General features: G+C 43.4%; 1 protein-coding gene across 3 annotated transcripts in view; it reads left to right on the top strand.

Moving 5' to 3' along the window:
* Positions 1-19,530, top strand: part of abcc4 (ATP-binding cassette, sub-family C (CFTR/MRP), member 4) — a 472,542-nt gene that overhangs the window by 104,725 nt on the left and 348,287 nt on the right. For all 3 annotated transcript variants that reach the window (XM_060825961.1, XM_060825960.1, XM_060825959.1), the window contains exons 9-11: positions 696-800; positions 17,207-17,296; positions 17,741-17,932. In XM_060825961.1, coding sequence (XP_060681944.1) covers positions 696-800; positions 17,207-17,296; positions 17,741-17,932 — 387 coding nt within the window. The remainder of the gene's footprint in view (positions 1-695; positions 801-17,206; positions 17,297-17,740; positions 17,933-19,530) is intronic.

The raw sequence follows: 19,530 nt of genomic DNA, 5'->3' as shown, positions 1-19,530 counted from the left end.
CCTTCCAATTTAGGTGCAATCCGTCCTTCTTGTACAGGTCACCTCTACCCCAAAATAGATTCCAAATATCCAAAAATGTGAATCCTTCTTGCATACACCAGCTCCTCAGCCATGCTGTATCCTCTTATTCCTGCCCTCACTAGCTCGTCGCACTGGGCGTAATCCAGATATTACGACCCTTGAGTACCTCCTTTTTAAATTTCTGCCTAACTCTCTGTAATCTCCCTTCAGAGTCTCAACCTTTTCCTTTCCAATGTCGTTGATTCCAATGTGAACAATGACCTCCTGCTGGCTCCTCTTCCCCGTGAGAACATACTGCACCCTCTCTGAGACATTTCTTAAATGACAAAACTATATTGTCTTCCATGACTACCTCTGGCAGTCTCTTCCTGACTCTAACCACCTTCTATGAAAAAATTGCCCCTCTGGACCCTTTTGTATCTCTCTCCCCATCACATGTGGCCTGTAGTTTTACACTGCCATACCATGGGGAAAAGCTGTCAGCTATAAGGTCGCCCTTCAGTCTCCAACCTCTCCTTATAACTAAAATCTCCAGTCCTGGTAGCATCCTAGTAAACCTTTTCTGTAATAATATCCTTTCTATTGTAGGGCAACCAGAATTATTTTACATCCTGCTTCCTCAATATTAACATTTCTGGTTTGCAATTAAATGTTGTCATTTGTTTTGTTAACAGGGATTTTTGATCCTTGAAGAAATTAAAAGTCCCAATGATGGAATGCAGAACAGTGAAAATGATTATTCAGTCCATGTACAAGATCTCACATGTTTTTGGGACAAGGTAAACTAAGCATCTAATACGCAAGCACTTTTATTCTCAATAGTGTTTTTATGTCCTCAAATATGTTCAACATTGACAACAGTCTCACTGGGAGGGCATTCTGCTCTTATGTGGCTGGAGATGAGATATAACAAAATCTCCCAACCAGCAATCTGGAGTATATTATATATTCAATCACTTAAGATTTTCAAGGCCTTTTAGGCAATTTGAGGCAGGAGGACCTGATTTAGAGTCAGAGTCATTTGCTTGTCATTTACTCCCAATCTGCCAAATCACCATTTCCTGGATACAGAATATACATGTGAAGGTTGGCAGGAATTTTTGAAATCATTTATCATTACAAATGATTCGTAAACTAAGAATATAAAAACAACCTCCTGCAAATGTTGGTAATTTGAAGTAAAAGGAAAATTGCTGCAAACATATGCATTCTTCAGGATACCACTTTTATCGACTTGTCCCTTAAGGAACTGGCATAAATATACACTAATATCCTTCTGGTCTTCTGTGCTTCCCAGGGTCCTGCCATTCTTCATCTATTCCCTAGCCTTGTTTGTTCTGCGCAAGTGCATAATTTCACACTGAATAAGATTGAATTCCATTTGCCATTGAGCTGCTATTTAGCCAGACCACCTAAATCCTATTGTCGTCTAAAGCTACGCTTCCCACTATTTACAACCAAACAGGCAGCACGACTCAGTGGTTAGGGCTGGTGCCTCACAACAACAGGGACCTGGGTTCAATTCCACCCTTGGTCGACTGTGTGGTATTTGCATGTTTTCCCTGTGCCCACGTGGGTTTCCTGTGGGTGCTCCAGTTTTCTCCCATTGCCCAGTGATGTACAGATTAACTGGATTGGCCATGTTAAACTGCCCGCAGTGTCCACAGACATGTAGATTAGGTGGATGAACCATGAAATATAGGTATAGGGTAGAGGGATGGGGCTGGATAGTATTTCATTTGGCCCTAGGGATTTATCCAGAGCCCCTCTCTGTCTATGCTAATTTTTGTTATTGCATCAGAGACCACCTCCTTGATTTCTATACCAATACCAGCTCCTTCAATAGTGAGCACTGATCTAAAGTATTCATTTAAAGCCATACCCAGATTCTCTGGTCATGCATGAATTAAACTGTGATCCTTACTGGGCCTTACTCTTGCCCTCTTTATGTTTTAATCCTTAATATAAATATAAAATGACGTAGAGTTTTCCTTCATTACACCTGCCAATATCCTTTCTTATCACCTTTTAGCTCTCCTAATTTCAAGTTCTCTCTTGCACATTCTGTACTTCTTTAGGGCTTCTGCTGCTTTCAGCCCTCGATATTTGCTCTGACCCTCCCTTTGTCTCCTAATCCAATGTTGTATATCCCTTAATATGTACAGTTCACAGTATTTGTTGGTTGTACCTAATCAGAACATGTTGGCCTTGTACTCTCCATATTTCCTTCTCGAATGCATCCCACTTTTCTGAGACAGATTTATTTGAAAGTAGCTTGTGTCTACTCTGGTGAATTCCTATCTGATCTTCATCCACCTATTGCATTCCTAGCTACCTTTCCTCCCTGTTCCCCCCCCCCCCCCTCCGCAACATTCTTGATGAAGAGCTTATGCATGACACGTTGACTGTCCTGCTCCTCGGATGCTGTCTGACTGGCTGTGCTTTTCCAGTGCCACACATTTTGACGCTGATCTCCAGCATCTGCAGTCCTCACTTTCTCCTAGTTGATCATAACCTACGGTATAACCCATCTGGCCCAGGGAATTTATCTATCCTTATGGTTTCCACGATTTTCAGCAAATCCTTCTTCCTAACATCAACCTGTTCTAGCATTTCAGTCTGTTTCACGCTGTCCTTAGACACGTCCTGTTCCCTACCAGCTTGTGTAAAATACCACAACTTTAACGATCACTCTTTGGACCTCCTCATTTATTTGTCCTGTAATGATGATAAGTCACATCATTAACAGGTTTCTTTGACGTTAATTTGCTATCTTAAATGTCTGCGTCTAGAATCCCTCAATATTATAAATCCAAGGATTATCATTATGTTCAGGAGAAGCTCACCGTGCAAAAAGGCCTGTTTTATTTGACTATGTCAATGCTGATTCAAAGGGCACAAGTTTGTGGAGAAGCATTGCTTAGGATGTATCTTTTGCTCTGCAAATTGGCGATTATTCTTGAATTAAAGGTAAGCAGGATTGATAAATTATTATCATTTAACTGGATTTGAATGCTGCTTTGTTGCATTAGAGTGTAACTGGAGTTTGGTGAAAGAGGGAAGATGTAATCAGTTCCTCCTTTTTTCTGATTGATTAGTATTTCTCTTTAAAATAAGAGTAAGATCTTAAGGAATTTGGTGAATAAGGAGGGAGTGACTTTAAGGAACTCTTAATGTACAGAGCATTGGAGGTCAGAAGAGTGCAAATCTAGCAAGGGGCAGCTGAGCAGAAAGCAGGATAACTTTGTAAGGAGCAGCCCAGTGTTGCCTCCACTTGATCTAGAGACAGAATGCCTGAGGTGACATCAGGATTCAAATATGACACAAGGCTAGTGATTGCTGTTTGAGTGAGTTTAGACTGTGAAGATTTGTACTGCTAATATAGGTAACAGTTTGTAAAGTCTTCATTTTGTGGTGTCTAGCCTGTAAGGGGTGGATTCTGTTTTAGAAGAATGTAATTGTATTAATTGATTTTGAGAGCTATCTAAATGTTTAATCCAGAGCGATAAGTCACAGCAGGAGAACTCAAAGTTGTAGTTTCCCTCTACTGATCCTTGACAAGCTGGGTATATTTCCAGTGCCTGGGGCCAGCACATGTGCAGGAAGTGTCTCCAGCTGCAGCTCCTGGAAATCGAGGTTTTGGAGCTACAACGGCTGGGAACACTGTAGAACATCCACAAAGCTAAGAGTATTGCAGATGGCACGTGCAGAAACGTGGTCACAATGCAGGCTAAGACTCCACAAACAGAAAGCCAATGGGTTGTCATCAGATAGAATAAGAGACTGGGCTGGTTGTGCAGGAATCTCTTTTGGCTTATTTCCCTGGATAATGTTGGAGAATGGGTTGGCTTCTCAGGGGAAACCATTAATAGCCATTAATAACACTTCATTGTGCACATTTGGTTCTGCTGCATGGGAAAAGAGAAAATGTTGCCCAAATTCCCCAAGACCTTGCTTTTATTTTCAAGAGAAGTACACACCGATGAGAATAAAAGGAGGGACTGATCATATCTTCCCTCATTTACCTCACTCCCTTATTTCTCCAAACTCCAGTTCCATTCTAATGTGCAATTGAAAGGGGAATAACTAACTGATTATGAGGCCATACATGAGATTCCAGGATGGTATGTTGTCTTCCTGGTTTGAGGGTCAAGGATGTCTCACAGTGGCTATAGGGCATTCTAGAGAGGAGAGATGACAGCTAGTGGTCAGTTCCAGGTAACATGGGATAAGGCCCTAAAAGCCTTAGTTAGAAAGTAGTTTGAAAAGTAGGACTTCAAAGGCCATGATCTCAGAATTACTGCCAATGCCAGTGCTTGGAGAAAGTGAGGACTGCAGATGTTGGAGATCAGATTTGAGAGTGTGGTGCTGGAAAAGCACAGCAGGTCAGGCAGCATCTGAGGAGCAGGAGGATCAATGTTTCCGGCAAGAGCCCTTCATCAGGAAGAAGACTTGTGAGCCAAGGAGGTGAGAGATAAATGAGAGGAAAGGTTGGGGCTGGGGGGAAGGTAGCCAAGAGTATGATAGGTAGACGCAGGTAATGGTGATAGGTCAGAGAGGAGGGTGGAGCAGATAGCTGCGAAGGATGAAGGACAGGTTATGAGAGTAGTGCCAAGATGGAAGATTGGAACTGAATAAGGTGGAGGCGGGGGGATGAGGAAATTGGTGATATCCACATTGATGCCAGAGGATGAGGCTTTCTTCCTCCAGGTGTTGGGTGGTTAGGGTGTGGTGATGGAGGGGACCAGGACCTGCATGTCCTTGGTGGAGTGGTGGGGGGAGAGTTGACGTGTTTGGCCACAGGGCAGTGGAAAGGATGCTTTTTTTTCAGGGCAAATGACATTAGGACAGATTAAAATCAACAAGCAATTCTCCTGACAGCATGTGGACCCACTGCTTTCTCAGTTATTAGCAGCCTAACTTTCTCTGAGGCACTGGATATTAAAACTTTTCAAAAGCTGATGGATTTAGTCAAGGAATATTACAAACGCAAGCCTCCTCAAATCCTGAAATTTTTACTCAGCAATTAAAGAACTAGGGAGGTCAGTAATGGAGTTTTTGACTAGGTTAAGATGACTGACAGAGATATATAACTTTGATTTAACCCTTAATGAAAAGCTGAGAGACCAGTCAGTATTTTGGATTAATGATGTAACCATGTAAAAGTGTTCAGTAGCTGAAGCCCATCTATACTTCAAACAGACACTACAACTGGCTTTATCACTGAAAAATGCAGTGAGTTGCAGGTATTCTGATGGAAGTGGATACCCTCGCTAGTCTGACTGAGCTTGGGATAAACCAAATGAATGAAAGCAATTGCATAGCCACACTCGGAACACATCCTGAACAGAGGGACTCTAGATCAGTCCATAGCAAAACCCAAGCACAAATCCAAGCCTCGGCCAAACACTTAAAATTCTCTTCAGGTTCCAGGCTGGCAAGCCATTGTAGTCACTGCTTGGTATGCAAACTCAAGACAGCAAAAGAGTCATTCTAAAGCTAAATTGAGTACGAGAACTAATAGGCTGATATCCAAGAGAGTGCACACCCTGTAAAGTCACCAACATCTTACTTAGAACAGTTGGGTCAAATGGTCATCTGGTTTTTTTTAGATTACTTTACAGAGTGGAAACAGGCCCTTCGGCCCAACAAGTCCACACCGACCCGCCGAAGCGCAACCCACCCTCACCCCTACATTTACCCCTTACATAACACTATGGGCAATTTAGCATGGCCAATTCACCTGACCCGCACATCTTTGGACTGTGGGAGGAAACCGGAGCACCCGGAGGAAACCCACGCAGACACGGGGAGAACGTGCAAACTCCACACAGTCAGTTGCCTGAGGCGGGAGTTGAACCCAGGTCTCTGGCGCTGTGAGGCAGTAGTGCTAACCACTGTGCCACCGTGTTGCCCACAATGGTTCTAATGGAGGTGGCTACCGGCATGGCCATTTCAGTGCCTGCAGAACCAGTCTTTAACAATATTAGGTCTAGATGTCAACGCTTACATTTGTGCAAGACCTCGGCTGGACAGAAAACCGATACGGGGAACCTTTATACATTAAGGATAACGACACTAGAACATAGAACAATACAGTGCAGAACAGGCCCTTTGGCCCTCAATGTTGCGTCGACCTGTGAGCTATTCTAAACTCATCCCCCTATACTGTCCTATCATCATCCGTGTGCTTATCCAAGGATTGTTTAAATCTCCCTAATGTGGCTGAGTTAACTACATTGGCATTCCACACCCTTACCACTGAGTAAAGAACCTGCCTCTGACATCTGTCTTACATCCATCCCCCTCAATTTGTAGTTATGCTCCCTCATACAAGCTGACATCATCCTAGGACAAAGACTTTTACTGTCTTCCCTATCTATTCCTCTGATCATCTTGTTTGTCTCTATCAAATCCCCTCTTAACCTTCTTTTTAGAACAGACATTGTTTCTGGTCTGTTATGGTACAGTTATCAGTGATTTTAGTAAAAGGCTTGAGTCCAAGCTTGATGGACCGAAATTGTTTGAGATTGGCTCAATATCTTTTGATTAGAAAAATGGCAGCCTGAATGAAGTCCTAATTAAAATAACCAGAAGTCTCTCAGGAAGATCTATGAACTATCAAAAGAGCCAAGGCCATCTTGCATGTTGACCAGAAAGCAATTCCATGATTCTGCAAGACCTGTCTACCTCCATTTGCTTTAACGGGCAGAAATCAGAAGGCTGGGAAGTGGAGGAATCATCAACAGTCCAGTTTGCAGAATGGACAACACTGGTTGTACCGACTTTGAAACCTGACCAGTAGGTTCATCTTTGTGGGGATTTTAAACAAATGATAAACCGCTTATCGCAGCTGGATGAATGCCCAATTCCTTCCATGGAGTATCTGTATGCAAAGCTGGATATGAGCCAGGCATAATTACAGTGGTGGTTAGATGAGGATTCCCAGAAGTATGCTGCAATTAATACCCATAAAGGTTTGTACCAAAATATGAGACAGCTGTTTGGGGTATCATCAGCCTGTGCAATTTTTTAAGGCCTACCCCAGGTTGTCATTTATCAAGATGACGTGCTAATAACTGAAGAACAAGAAGGAGCACTAAGAGAACTTAGACATAGGCATATACCAGCCTAGGGGAAATGTTTAAGGACTAAAATGGAAAAAAAATGTGAGTTCTAGGTAGCCCGTGTGACCTGCTTGTGTTAGTGTTGACAAGACCATGTTGCACCTGTTGGAAGATAAAGTGAGGGTGATCAAAGGTGCTCTGGCTCCCACCTCTACACCAAAGCTTAGAATTTTCCTTTGCCTGTTGAATTATTATATAAAGTTTATATACAATCTGGCCTTCGTCCTGACACCTTTGCATCGACTCCTTAAAAAGGGTCAGCTTTGAAAATGGTCATGTCACCAAGTCATAGCTTTCAAGAAAGTAAAAAAACTGCTATCATCCATTATGATGCCAAGTAAGATCTTGTGTTGATGTGCATTACTTCTGTGTATGGCATTGGAATAGTATTAGTTCATAGGTGGCCCAGTGGAGAGGGACATCTAGTAGTGTAAGCATCCAGGACTTCAACTTATGCAGAGTGTAATTATGCCCTGATAGGGAAGGAAAGTTTGGTGGTCATTTTTGAAGTCAGCTAATTCCATCAATGCCTTAAAGAATGTAAATTTGTTGTAATAATGGACCATGTATCCCTGCTAATCTATTTAAAGAGGACAAGACAATGTCACACGTAGTATCCACTGCTGAATTTGGCCAAAGCTAAGTGTGTATAATTACAAGTTGGACCAAGTAGAACCAAAGGGCCGCTGCAAGGGGACATAAATTTAAGATGAAGGGTGGAAGGTATAGGGGGATGTCAGGGGTAGGTTCTTTACCCAGACAGTGGTGGGGAGCATGGAATGTGCTGCCTGTGGGAGTGGCAGAGTCAGAATCATTGGTGACCTTTAAGCGGCAATTGGAAAGGTACATGGATAGGTGCTTAAGCTAGGACAAATGTTCAGCACAACATCGTGGGCCGAAGGGCCTGTTCTGTGCTGTATTGTTCTATGTTTTATGTTCTAACCAGAATTGAAATCTTTTTGGATCCGGAGAGACCAGATCACAGTAGAGGACAGTGTATTCTTATGGGGAACAGGAGTGATTGTACCGAGCAAACGTTGCTGACCGATACTGGCTAAACTCCTTCAGGATCATCCAGGAGTTTTCAAAATGAAGATGTCAGTGAGAAATTGTTTGTTTGCCAGGCTTAAATGCCAACATAACTGTGTTGGTGAGGCAATGTGCAAAGTGTTAACCAGGACAGAATGGCTGGATAAACCCTGAACTTGGTTACGTGTTGACTTTGCAGGTCCATTCTTGAGTTCATTGTTTTTTAGTCATTGTAGATGCCCACTCAGACCGATTGAAAGTGCATAGAGTTCATTTATCAAGCATGGGAGCGACAATAGAAAAACCACACACTTCTTTTGCAATACACAGATTTCTGGAAGTGTTGATCACTGATAATGAGCCATTGTTTACCAGCAGGGGATTTGAGTATTTCCTAAAGTCAAATATGATTTGACATATAATGACAGCTCCATACTATCCATCATCCAATGGCTTAGCAGAAAGAGCTCTGAAGGCAGGCTTGATGAAATAGCCTACAGCTTTGCTCGAGATCAAACTTTCCTGGTTCCTGTTTAATTATAGGACCACCCCTCATGCAACGACAGGGGAAGGATTTTGCAGCAGGTTAAATCTGATCTTCCTAGATCTGGGAGAAGGGTGTAAAATGGCATCAGAACCACCAGGGCCAGATGCTAGACTCTGCTAATTGAGAGAAACAATTTACTCCAGGGGGCAATGTTTAGTGTAGGAACTACGAAAATGTCCCTGCATGGGTAAGTGGCTTGGTTGACGCATAATCAGGACCGATGATCCTGAATAAACACGTGAACCACATGTAATCCATGAACCTGCAAACTGTGCGGGTGCAAAATGTGCCCTGTTCCTCAAAACAGTAGGGAATGCTGTCGGAACCCATGGGTACTCCCTCTGCAAAAGTATTGAAGAGACCTCTGAATCTGAATGGAAACTGTGGATCACCTTTGCTGCCAGAAGAGGAGAATGAATTTCTCCTGAGATGCTCTGGATGCAGGAGGTGAGCTCTTATGCATCACATGCAGAGTTGCAGGAACCTGATCTAGTGCTCAGATGCTCAAGGAGGTGCTATAAGAAAAAGGACCAGTAATGACCTTGGACTCAGACTGGGAGAAATGTTGATTGTAATGAGGTTCGCCGGGTAAATATCTTAGAATAGAAGTTCTCTGATTGGAACTGATAATCCGGTCCAATCAGGGAACCCTGGCTGACAGAGATAAACCAGAATGTCATTTTGATTTAATCCCTGCCCTCCCCTTCCCTGTTTGATCACACAGCATTGCCATTTGATGTGAAGGGCGCTGCTTGTCACTGGCCACTCGGGTGTTTTTTTTCTTCCTGGTGGTGGAAATTAAATAAAGATTCGTGCATCTTGTGTCTTTCACTGTGTCTCACACCTGCATGCGCACATGATTGCTGGGGAAAAATAAGCACAACCGCAGTTAGGCGATAGTGTGGGGGAAAGGAGAAAAAAGGATAAACCAGAATGTCAGCGAGTCTGACATTCTGAGAACTAGCCCCGAGAGAGCTGTACCAGTGTCAAGGACTCTGCACCTGCAAATAAAGGGTGATTTGGTGATGGGCTATCAGCTTTTGTAGAACTTTTTAAGTATCGGAATCCATTTTTAAGGAAGTAATAGCATGTTTGGAAATTCATAATCTAATCAAGCAGAGTCAGCATGGCTTCATAAAAGGAAAATTGTGTCTGACTAAACTTAGTTTTACAAGAAAGTCGTGACCAGAGTAGATAGAGGGGAACCAGTAGATGTGTTGCATTTGGACTTCCAGAAGATATTTAACAATGGATCTTAAGGCATGGTAAGTCAGAAGAGTCCATGCTATTGGAGCCTGTATATTAGCATGGTTAGAGAACTGGCAATGGGAATAAGCAGTTCTTTTTCAGTTTGGCAACCTATAATCACTTGCATCCATAGGGATCAGTGTTGGGACTACAACTGTTTCATGTATATATTGATGATGTGGAGGAAGGAAGTGAATGTGCTATAGCCAGATGATGCAAAAGTAGATGAAAAGGCAAGTTGCAAGAGGAATACGAACGGTTTACGGAAAGTAGGTGGGCAAAAAGTTGGCTCTGTAGAATAGTGATCTAACTATGAAGGTGTTCTCTTTGAAAGGGAGAACAAAAGAACAATATTATTTAAATTGAGAAGGACTGCAGAAAGCTGCAGCGCAAAGGGGCTTGGGTGTACTTTTGCATGAAATGCAGACCTAGTGCACATGTACAGTACATTACACAGAGGCTGATAGAATGTTGGGTAAATTTCAAGGATTTAAAGTATGAAAATAGAGAAGAGGTGACAATTCTTTGGGCGGCACGGTGGCACAGTGGTTAGTACTGCTGCCTCACAGCACCAGAGACCCGGGTTCAATTCCCGACTCAGGCGACTGACTGTGTGGAGTTTGCACGTTCTCCCCGTGTCTGCGTGGGTTTCCTCCGGGTGCTCCGGTTTCCTCCCACAGTCACAAAGATGTGCGGGTCAGGTGAATTGGCCATGCTAAATTGCCCGTAGTGTTAGGTAAGGGGTATGGGTGGGTTGCGCTTCGGCGGGTCGGTGTGGACTTGTTGGGCCGAAGGGCCTGTTTCCACACTGTAAGTAATCTAGTAATCTAATCTAAGGTGACAAGTAGGTTAGACCAGGGAAACCCAGTGGATGTGGTCTATCTAGACTTCCAAAAGGCCTTTGATAAGATGCCACACGGGAGACTGCTGAGCAAGGTGAGGGCCCATGGTGTTCGAGGTGAGCTACTGGGATGGATTGAGGATTGGCTGTCTGACAGAAGGCAGAGAGTTGGGATAAAAGGTTCTTTTTTGGAATGGCAGCCGGTGACGAGCGGTGTCCCACAGGGTTCAGTGTTGGGGCCACAGCTGTTCGCATTATATATTAATGATCTGGATGAAGGGACTGGGGGCATTCTAGCAAAGTTTGCAGATGATACGGAGTTAGGTGAACAGGCAGGTAGTAGTGAAGAAGTGGGGAGGCTACAGAAGGATCTAGACAGTTTGGGAGAGTGGTCCAGGAAATGGCTGATGGAATTCAACATGAGCAAATGCGAGGTCTTGCACTTTGGCAAAAAGAATAAAAGCATAGACTACTTTCTAAACGGTGAGAAAATTCGTAAAAAAATGAGGTCTGCAGATGCTGGAGATCACAGCTGAAAATGTGTTGCTGGTCAAAGCACAGCAGGCCAGGCAGCATCTCAGGAATAGGAAATTCGACGTTTCGAGCATAAGCCCTTCATCAGGAAATCATTTCCTGATGAAGGGCTTATGCTCGAAACGTCGAATTCCCTATTCCTGAGATGCTGCCTGGCCTGCTGTGCTTTGACCAGCAACACATTTTCAGAAAATTCGTAAAGCCAAAGTACAAAGGGATCTGGGAGTGCTAGTCGAGGATTCTCTAAAGGTAAACATGCAGGTTGAGTCCGTGATTAAGAAAGCGAATGCAATGTTGTCACTTATCTCAAGAGGGTTGGAATATAAAAGCACCGTTGTGCTACTGAGACTTTATAAAGCTCAGGTTAGGCCCCATTTGGAGTACTGTGACCAGTTTTGGTCCCCACACCTCAGGAAGGACATACTGGCACTGGGACGTGTCAAGCGGAGATTCACACAGATGATCCCTGGAATGGTTGGTCTAACATAGGGTAAAAAGTGAGGTCTGCAGATGCTGGAGATCAGAGCTGAAAAATGTGTTGCTGGTTAAAGCACAGCAGGTCAGGCAGCATCCAAGGAACAGGAAATTCGACGTTTCGGGTCAGAGCCCTTCATCAGGAATGAGCTGTACAGGTTGTCCTGGTTGGGTCCAAATTTTGTTGGTTGGAATGTAGTCCGGAGTCCGTGTGGGATCAGTCGGTTTCGTAGGCAGGTGCTGAGGAAGGAGATGTGGTTGTGGTAACGAGTCTGTTTGAGAACGTGGCTGAAGAGCTTCTGTGCAGAGGAGATGACCTGGGGGGTGCAGTGAGAGAGAGACTCACTGAAATCCTTGTAGAGGGAGGAAGAGAGCTTCTTCAAGGAAGGCATCCTTGCAAGAGGATTCGCAGTAGGTTAAAATCTTCGAGTAAAAAGTGAGGTCTGCAGATGCTGGAGATCAGAGCTGAAAATGTGTTGCTGGTTAAAGCACAGCAGGTCAGGCAGCATCCAAGGAACAGGAAATTCGACGTTTCGGGCTAGAGCCCTTCATCAGGAATGAGGTATGAGGAACAGCTGAGGATCCTGGGATTGTATTCACTGGAGTTTAGAAGATTAAGGGGAGACTTAATAGACACGTACAAGATAATATATGGCTTGGAAAGAGTGGATGCTAGGAAATTGTTTCCGTTAGGACCCGTGGACACAGCCTTAAAAGTAGAGGGGGTCAATTCAGAACAGAAATGCGGAGACATTTCTTCAACCAGAGAGTGGTGGGCCTGTGGAATTAATTGCCGCAGAGTGCAGTGGAGGCCAGGAAGCTAAATGTCTTCAAGGCAGAGATTGATAGATTCTTGTTGTCTCGAGGAATTAAGGGCTACAGGGAGAATGCTGGTAAGTGGAGTTGAAATGCCCATCAGCCATGATTGAATGGTGGAGTGGACTCGATGGGCCGAATGGCCTTACTTCCATTCCTAGGTCTTATGGTCTTAAGTCTTTCCAAGTATACATTGTACTGATCCAGGAGAAAGTGAGGACTACAGATGCTGGAGATCAGAGCTGAAAAATGTGTTGCTGAAAAAGCACAGCAGGTCAGGCAGCATCCAAGGAGCAGGAGAATCGACATTTCGGGCATAAGCCCTTCTTCAGGAATTGTGCTGATCCAGTCAACATTTGGAGTACTGTCACCAGTTTTGGTCCCCTTATGTAAGGAAAGTTATTGTTTCATTCGATGCAGTTCAGACAAAGTTAACTAGGATGATCTTCAGTTTAGGGGCTTATGAGCAAAGGTTAAACAGCCTGAGACTCTATTTGCTGAAGTTTACAAGAATGAGAAGTGATCTCATTGGAACCCAGTATCGCAGGTAAGCAAACAGGAGGTATCAGAAAAGAAGGAATATGGGAAAGCTTTTGATGCTGAAAGTCGGGAAAATCCCAAAATATTCTCTAACTTTATCAATGGAAATAAGATAAAGGGAAAGAGGACGCTTATTGGAGTCCAAGACAGCAATCTATGAATGGAGCCAGAGGATATTAGTTAGAGTGTTGAACCAATAGTTTACATCAGTCTTCATCCAAGAGAATGAGAATGAAGGTATGAAACCTGGAGGAGAGACTGTGAGGTCCTTAAGCAAATTGACACGGAGGGACAAGGTGTTGAAGGTATTGGCAGGATTAAAGGTGGACAGTTCTCTAGGTTCAGATGACATGTGTACCAGTCTATTATGGGAGACAAGAGGGGGAGATTGCAGGGGCACAGGCCCAAAGTTTTAATTCTTCTCTGGCAATGGGAAAGGTGCCAGAGGATTTGAAAACTGCTAATGTGGTTTTGATATTTAAGAAGGGTTATAGGATAAGCTAGAGAACTTTAGACTGAGTACCATGTCAGTGGTAAGGAAAGTATTGGAGAAAAGTCTGAAGGTGAGCATCCATCTCCACTTGGAGAGGCAAGCCTTGATCAGGGATAGTCAGCATGGCTTCATCAGAGGGAGTTAATGTGGACTGTGGGTGCTGACCTGATATGTCGAATTTCCTGTTCCTCTGATGCTACTTGACCTGCTGTGCTTTATCTAGCTCCATATTTTATTGTCACAGGGAGGTCATGCCTTAGAAATTTGAATTTTTGAGAAGGTGACAAGTATGTCGATGAGGATAGTGTAGTTGATGTCGCTTATAAAAGGGGTTTTGGCAAACCCTTTGACAAGGTCCCACATAGAAGATTTATCATGAAAGCAAATGCATATGGGATACAGGAAAATTTGATAAAGTGGATTTAAAATTTTCCCGGTTATAGAAGATAGAGAAGAAAAACAAAAGGCTGTTTTAGTGACTGGAAGCCAGTGTCCAGTGTTTTACTGTAGAGGTCTGTGGGTTCCTACTATTTGTCATTCATACTATTTGTCAAACAACAGACATGACTGTGTGTGTGGTGTGGGGGCGGTGGTGGTGTTGGTTTAGTAGATTTGTGGGTAACATACATTGATTTGGACGGTTAACTGTGAGATTGAGTGGCTTCGGCTACAAGAAGATATATAAGAATATAAGAACATAAGAACTAGGAGCAGGGATAGGACATCGGGCCCTTCCAGCCTGCTCCGCCATTCAATAAGATGATGGCTGATCTTTTCATGGACTCAGCTCCACTTACCTCACACCGTATCCCTTAATTCCTTTATTTCAAAAACATACCTATCTTGGCTTTAAAATGTTCACAGAAATTGTGTTAACTACTTCACTGGGCTTTGAATGAACACATTCCTTCTCAATTCAGTCCTAAATCTGCTACCCCTAATTTTGACGTTATGCCCTCTTGTTCTAGTTTCACCTACCAGTGGAAACATCCCCTCTACTTCTACCTTATCTATTCCTTCATATTTTTATATGTTTCTATAAGATTCCTCCTCATTCTTCTAAATTCCAATGAATTTAATCCCAGTCTACTCAGTCTCTCCTCATAAGCCAACCCTCTCAACTCTGGAATCAACTAGTGAACCTCCTCTGCACCACTTCTAGTGCCAGTACATCCTTTCTCAAGGTCAAAACTGCACACAGTAATCCCAAGTGTGGCCTTACCAACAGCTGCAACATAAGCTTTGGAAGGGATGGTCAAGTAGGCAGATAATGGCTGGTGGAATTCAACCCTGAAAAGCATGAGATGATACACTTTGGAAGGAGTAATTTGACAAGAGAGTATTCAATGAACAACACAATACTAGGAAGTTCTGTGGAACAAAGACAGTGGGGCGGCACGGTGGCACAGCAGTTAGCACTGCTGCCTCACAGCGCCATGGACCCGGGTTCAATTCCCATCTCAGGCAACTGTCTGTGTGGAGTTTGCACATTCTCCCTGTGTTTGCATGGGTTTCCTCCAGGTGGTCCGGTTTCCTCCCACAATCACAAACATGTGCAGGTCAAGTGAATTGACAATGTTAAATTGCCCATAGTGTTAGCTGCATTAGTCAGAGGGAAATGGGTCTGAGTGGGTCCCTCTTCGGAGGGTCGGTGTGGACTGGTTGGGCCGAAGGGCCTGTTTCCACACCGAAGGGAATCTACACGGTGGCACAGTGGTTAGCACTGCTGCTTCACAGCGCCTGTAGACCCGGGTTCAATTCCCGACTCAGGCGACTGACTGTGTGGAGTTTGCACGTTCTCCCCGTGTCTGCGTGGGTTTCCTCCGGGTGCTCCGGTTTCCTCCCACAGTCCAAAGATGTGCGGGTCAGGTGAATTGGCCAAGCTAAATTGCCCGTAGTGTTAGGTAAGGGGTAAATGTAGGGGTATGGGTGGGTTGCGCTTCGGCAGGTCGGTGTGGACTTGTTGGGCCGAAGGGCCTGTTTCCACACTGTAAATCTAATCTAATCTAATCTAATCTAAACTAATCTGGTATGTTTGTCCATAAATCGCTAAAGGTAGAAGGACATGTTAGGAGGGTGATGAAAAATGCATATCGGTCACTTGCCTTTATCAATCAATGCATTGATTACAAAAGCATGGAACTCAAGATGGAATTGTATAGAACTTTGGTGAGACCGCTGTTAGAGTACTGTGTGCAGTTCTGGTTGCCACATTACAGAAAAGATATGATTACACAGGACTGGGAGCAAAGAAGATTCACCAGGATGCTGCTTGAAAATTTAAGTTTTCAGGAAAGATTGGATAGGCTTGGGTTGTTTTCATTGGAATAGAGTAGGTCAAGGGGCGATCAAATTGAGTTGTACAAGATTGAGGAGCATGGACTGAATGGATAAGGAGGAGATTTCCCTTAAGTTGAAGGGTCAGTCACAAGGTGACATGGCTTCAAGGTGAGGTGCAGGAGGCTTTAGGGGGTACATGAGGAAATACCATTCTACCCAGTGCGCTGTCTGAGGGTGGTTGATGCGGGTTGCCTCACATCCTTTAAAAAGCATCTTAATGAGCATTTGGCACATCATAACATCACGACGTAGTCTTGAGTGCTGGTTAATGGGATTAGGTAGAAGGTCAGATGTTTCTCACGTGTTGATGTAGACGCTGACTGTATGAAACATATGGGATTCTTCCATGTTTGACAGGGTAAATGCTGAGATGATATTTCCTCTCATGGTAGAGCCTAGGGCCAGACAGATTAGGTCAGAATAAAGGGTGCTAATTTAAGGTGTGGCACAGTGGCTCAGTGGTTAGCACTGCTGCCTAACAGCGCCAGGACCCAAGTTCGATTCCAGCCTCAGGCAACTGTCTGTGTGGAGTTTGCACATTCTCCCCATGTCTGTGTCGGTTTCCTCCAGGTGCTCTGGCTTTTGCATTCAAAGATGTGAAAATGGGTGATTTGGTCAGGTGAAATTGCCCATAGTGTTCAGGGATGTAGGTTAGGTGCATTAGTCAGAGGTAAATATAGGATAGTAGGGTAGGGGAATGGGTCACTATGGACTTGTTGGGCCGAAGGGCCTGTTTCCACAACATAGATATTCTATGATTCTATGAATACTGAGGTGATGAGGACCTCCTTTTCTAAGGGTTGAGAGTCTTTGAGAGCCTTTAGCTACAGAGAGCTTTGGGAAAAGGTTCGTTGTGAACATTTAAGGCTGAGATAGATTCTAGATCAGTTGGTGAATCAAGGGTTAAGGAAAAATGCAGTAAAGAGAACTTGACGAATACCGAATCAGCCATGATTCTGTTGAATGGCGGAGCAGCCTTGAGGGAGCGAGTAGCCTACTTTTGTTTCTATAGTCTGAGTAATCTTTGGTCCTATTTAGTTAACTGCCATTGGTGATCTTATTTTATCAACCAGAAGATGTTGCATTGTAAAACTGAACAAAATGAACTGTTGAAATGAATAACATATTATGAAAATACGTTCATTGCATGTGTTTTCATGAATACTCACTTGTAATTTGTTTTTGTTGTTTTACAGACAATAGAAACTCCATCACTGCAAAATATTAGTTTCTCCCTCAAACCAAGGGAGCTTGTGGCTGTGATTGGACCTGTGGGTGCAGGCAAAGTGAGTTTTAGATGTGGTTTGTTAAACACTAAATTTAGTTTTTTTAAGTTACAGATCTATTGTCTGTGAAAATAAAGAAATTATAATGTTCATCTAAAAGGTAACTTGATGCTGAGTGGACATTTTGTGTATTTTTTCCTGGAATTTTATTTTTCCTTTGTTTCAGTTCACTCTTATTATTTAAAGATTATGTGTTTATGGCGATCCCTTTTGTTCAATGCTGTGTTGAAGAGTAATTTTTTTTGAGCATTGCTTTTCTGCTTGAACGAACTTTGAGCAGTAATTTAAAGTTTCAGGCAACATGGAAAAGCAATGTTATGACTGTTGGATCTAATTGAGTTACTGATTAGCTATTTAAAATTGAGAACCTTATTAAACAGGTAGTCTTGAACCTTGACAAGCAACAGCTATTTAATAATTATGTTGTCAAATTTCTGTTTTCAGTCCTCAATTCTTGCTGCAATTCTTGGTGAACTTGCAAAAGAAAACGGGATCTTAGACATCAAAGGTAAAGTAGCTTACTGCGCTCAACAGCCATGGGTCTTTCCTGGTACAGTGCGAAGCAACATCCTATTTGGCAAAGATTATCAAAGAACAAAATATGAAAACATCATTGCAGCTTGTGCTCTGAAGAGAGTGAGTATGAAAACTTGTGCTGGCTCTAATGCTATCATAATATTTCTTTGCATATTGTTTAAATCAATTGAAGAAGAATGATCAGATAAATAAATGTTGCTATTTCGTGAAGAAGAGTCAGAATGTACTTTCGTTTGTGCCACAATGTTGTGATGTTCAAATTGAAAACGGTGTGAGACTTTGCACAGTGGTGTTGCAAGTGTCTTTGAAGGAAGCTGACCTTGGATTTCCCCTTTCCAAGCGTCAATTTCAAATCTAGCAACAAGCAAAGAGAATCTTGCATTCTGCAACAATGTTGTCATTAAGTTAGGTAGGCAGCCAGTCAAATTGAAGTACTCTCGTCATCTGAAATGTCATTTCAAAACTTCAATTTATCAGTAATTCTGATCTTCGTACCCCATTTAAAACACACTCTGAACTTAGTATCTATTTAAAATGCAGTTTTTACCTCCACAAGATTTCATGTATTAAAGTGTTTTACAGCAATATTAGGAAAGCACAGCAGTAATATTAGTGTACCAATAGTTCAGAGATCTGGAATAATGCTCTGGGGACAACAGGAAGAATCTTAGTGGGCGGCACGGTGGCACAGTGGTTAGCACTGCTGCCTCACAGCGCCTGTAGACCCGGGTTCAATTCCCGACTCAGGCGACTGACTGTGTGGAGTTTGCACGTTCTCCCCGTGTCTGCGTGGGTTTCCTCCGGGTGCTCCGGTTTCCTCCCACAGTCACAAAGATGTGCGGGTCAGGTGAATTGGCCATGCTAAATTGCCCATAGTGTTAGGTAAGGGGTAAATGTAGGGGTATGGGTGGGTTGCGCTTCGGCGGGTCGGTGTGGACTTGTTGGGCCGAAGGGCCTGTTTCCACACTGTAAGTCTAATCTAATCTTCAGTATTCATTGCTGGCAAGCTTGGGTACAGGCAGGACATTTAATTAGACGGTTGCTATTGTACCTCAATCCTGCTGCCGCCTTGATTCCACCAATACTGGGCAGAAAAGCAATTGGTAGAAAGTGAAGACTGCAGATGCTGGAGACCAGAGTTGAAAAGTGTGGTGCTGGAAAAGCGCAGCAGGCCAGGCAGCATCCGAGGAACAGGAGAATCGATGTTTCGGGCATAAGCCCTTCTTCAGGAATGAGAAAAGCAGTTGGTGCTCGATGAAGGGACTGGACCACAGGAAGTGGGAAATGGCACCCAATAAGAACCACTCCCTGTTCTTCTGACCCATGTCAACCTCTCTCTCTATAACAACCGTTTGGCAAAACTCACCCCCAACTGCACATTGCTGACTGTATACTGGCTCCTCCATGATTTTGGAATGCCAGGAGAATTCCATCTAATAGCACACTTAAGTGGTATTGTTGAGTGCAGGACATCTGGTAGGTGAGACCTGCTCCCCTCTGATTCTTAAACTACTGACTGATTGATGGACTTTCCCAAAAAGAGGTATCATCTCTTTTGGGGTATCTTGTGGCTCTCCAGCCAATAAGCAAGACCCCCGAATAACACACTAAAGGGATTCTGCCTGGAAGTTTAAATCCTTTCACAGCTGCTGGAAAGTTTAAATTCCATTAGCTAAAGTAAATCTAGAATAAAACAG

Source organism: Hemiscyllium ocellatum, chromosome 6 (assembly GCF_020745735.1).
Source record: "Hemiscyllium ocellatum isolate sHemOce1 chromosome 6, sHemOce1.pat.X.cur, whole genome shotgun sequence".
Classification (NCBI taxonomy): domain Eukaryota; kingdom Metazoa; phylum Chordata; class Chondrichthyes; order Orectolobiformes; family Hemiscylliidae; genus Hemiscyllium; species Hemiscyllium ocellatum.
This window is presented reverse-complemented; position numbering and strand designations above follow the sequence as displayed.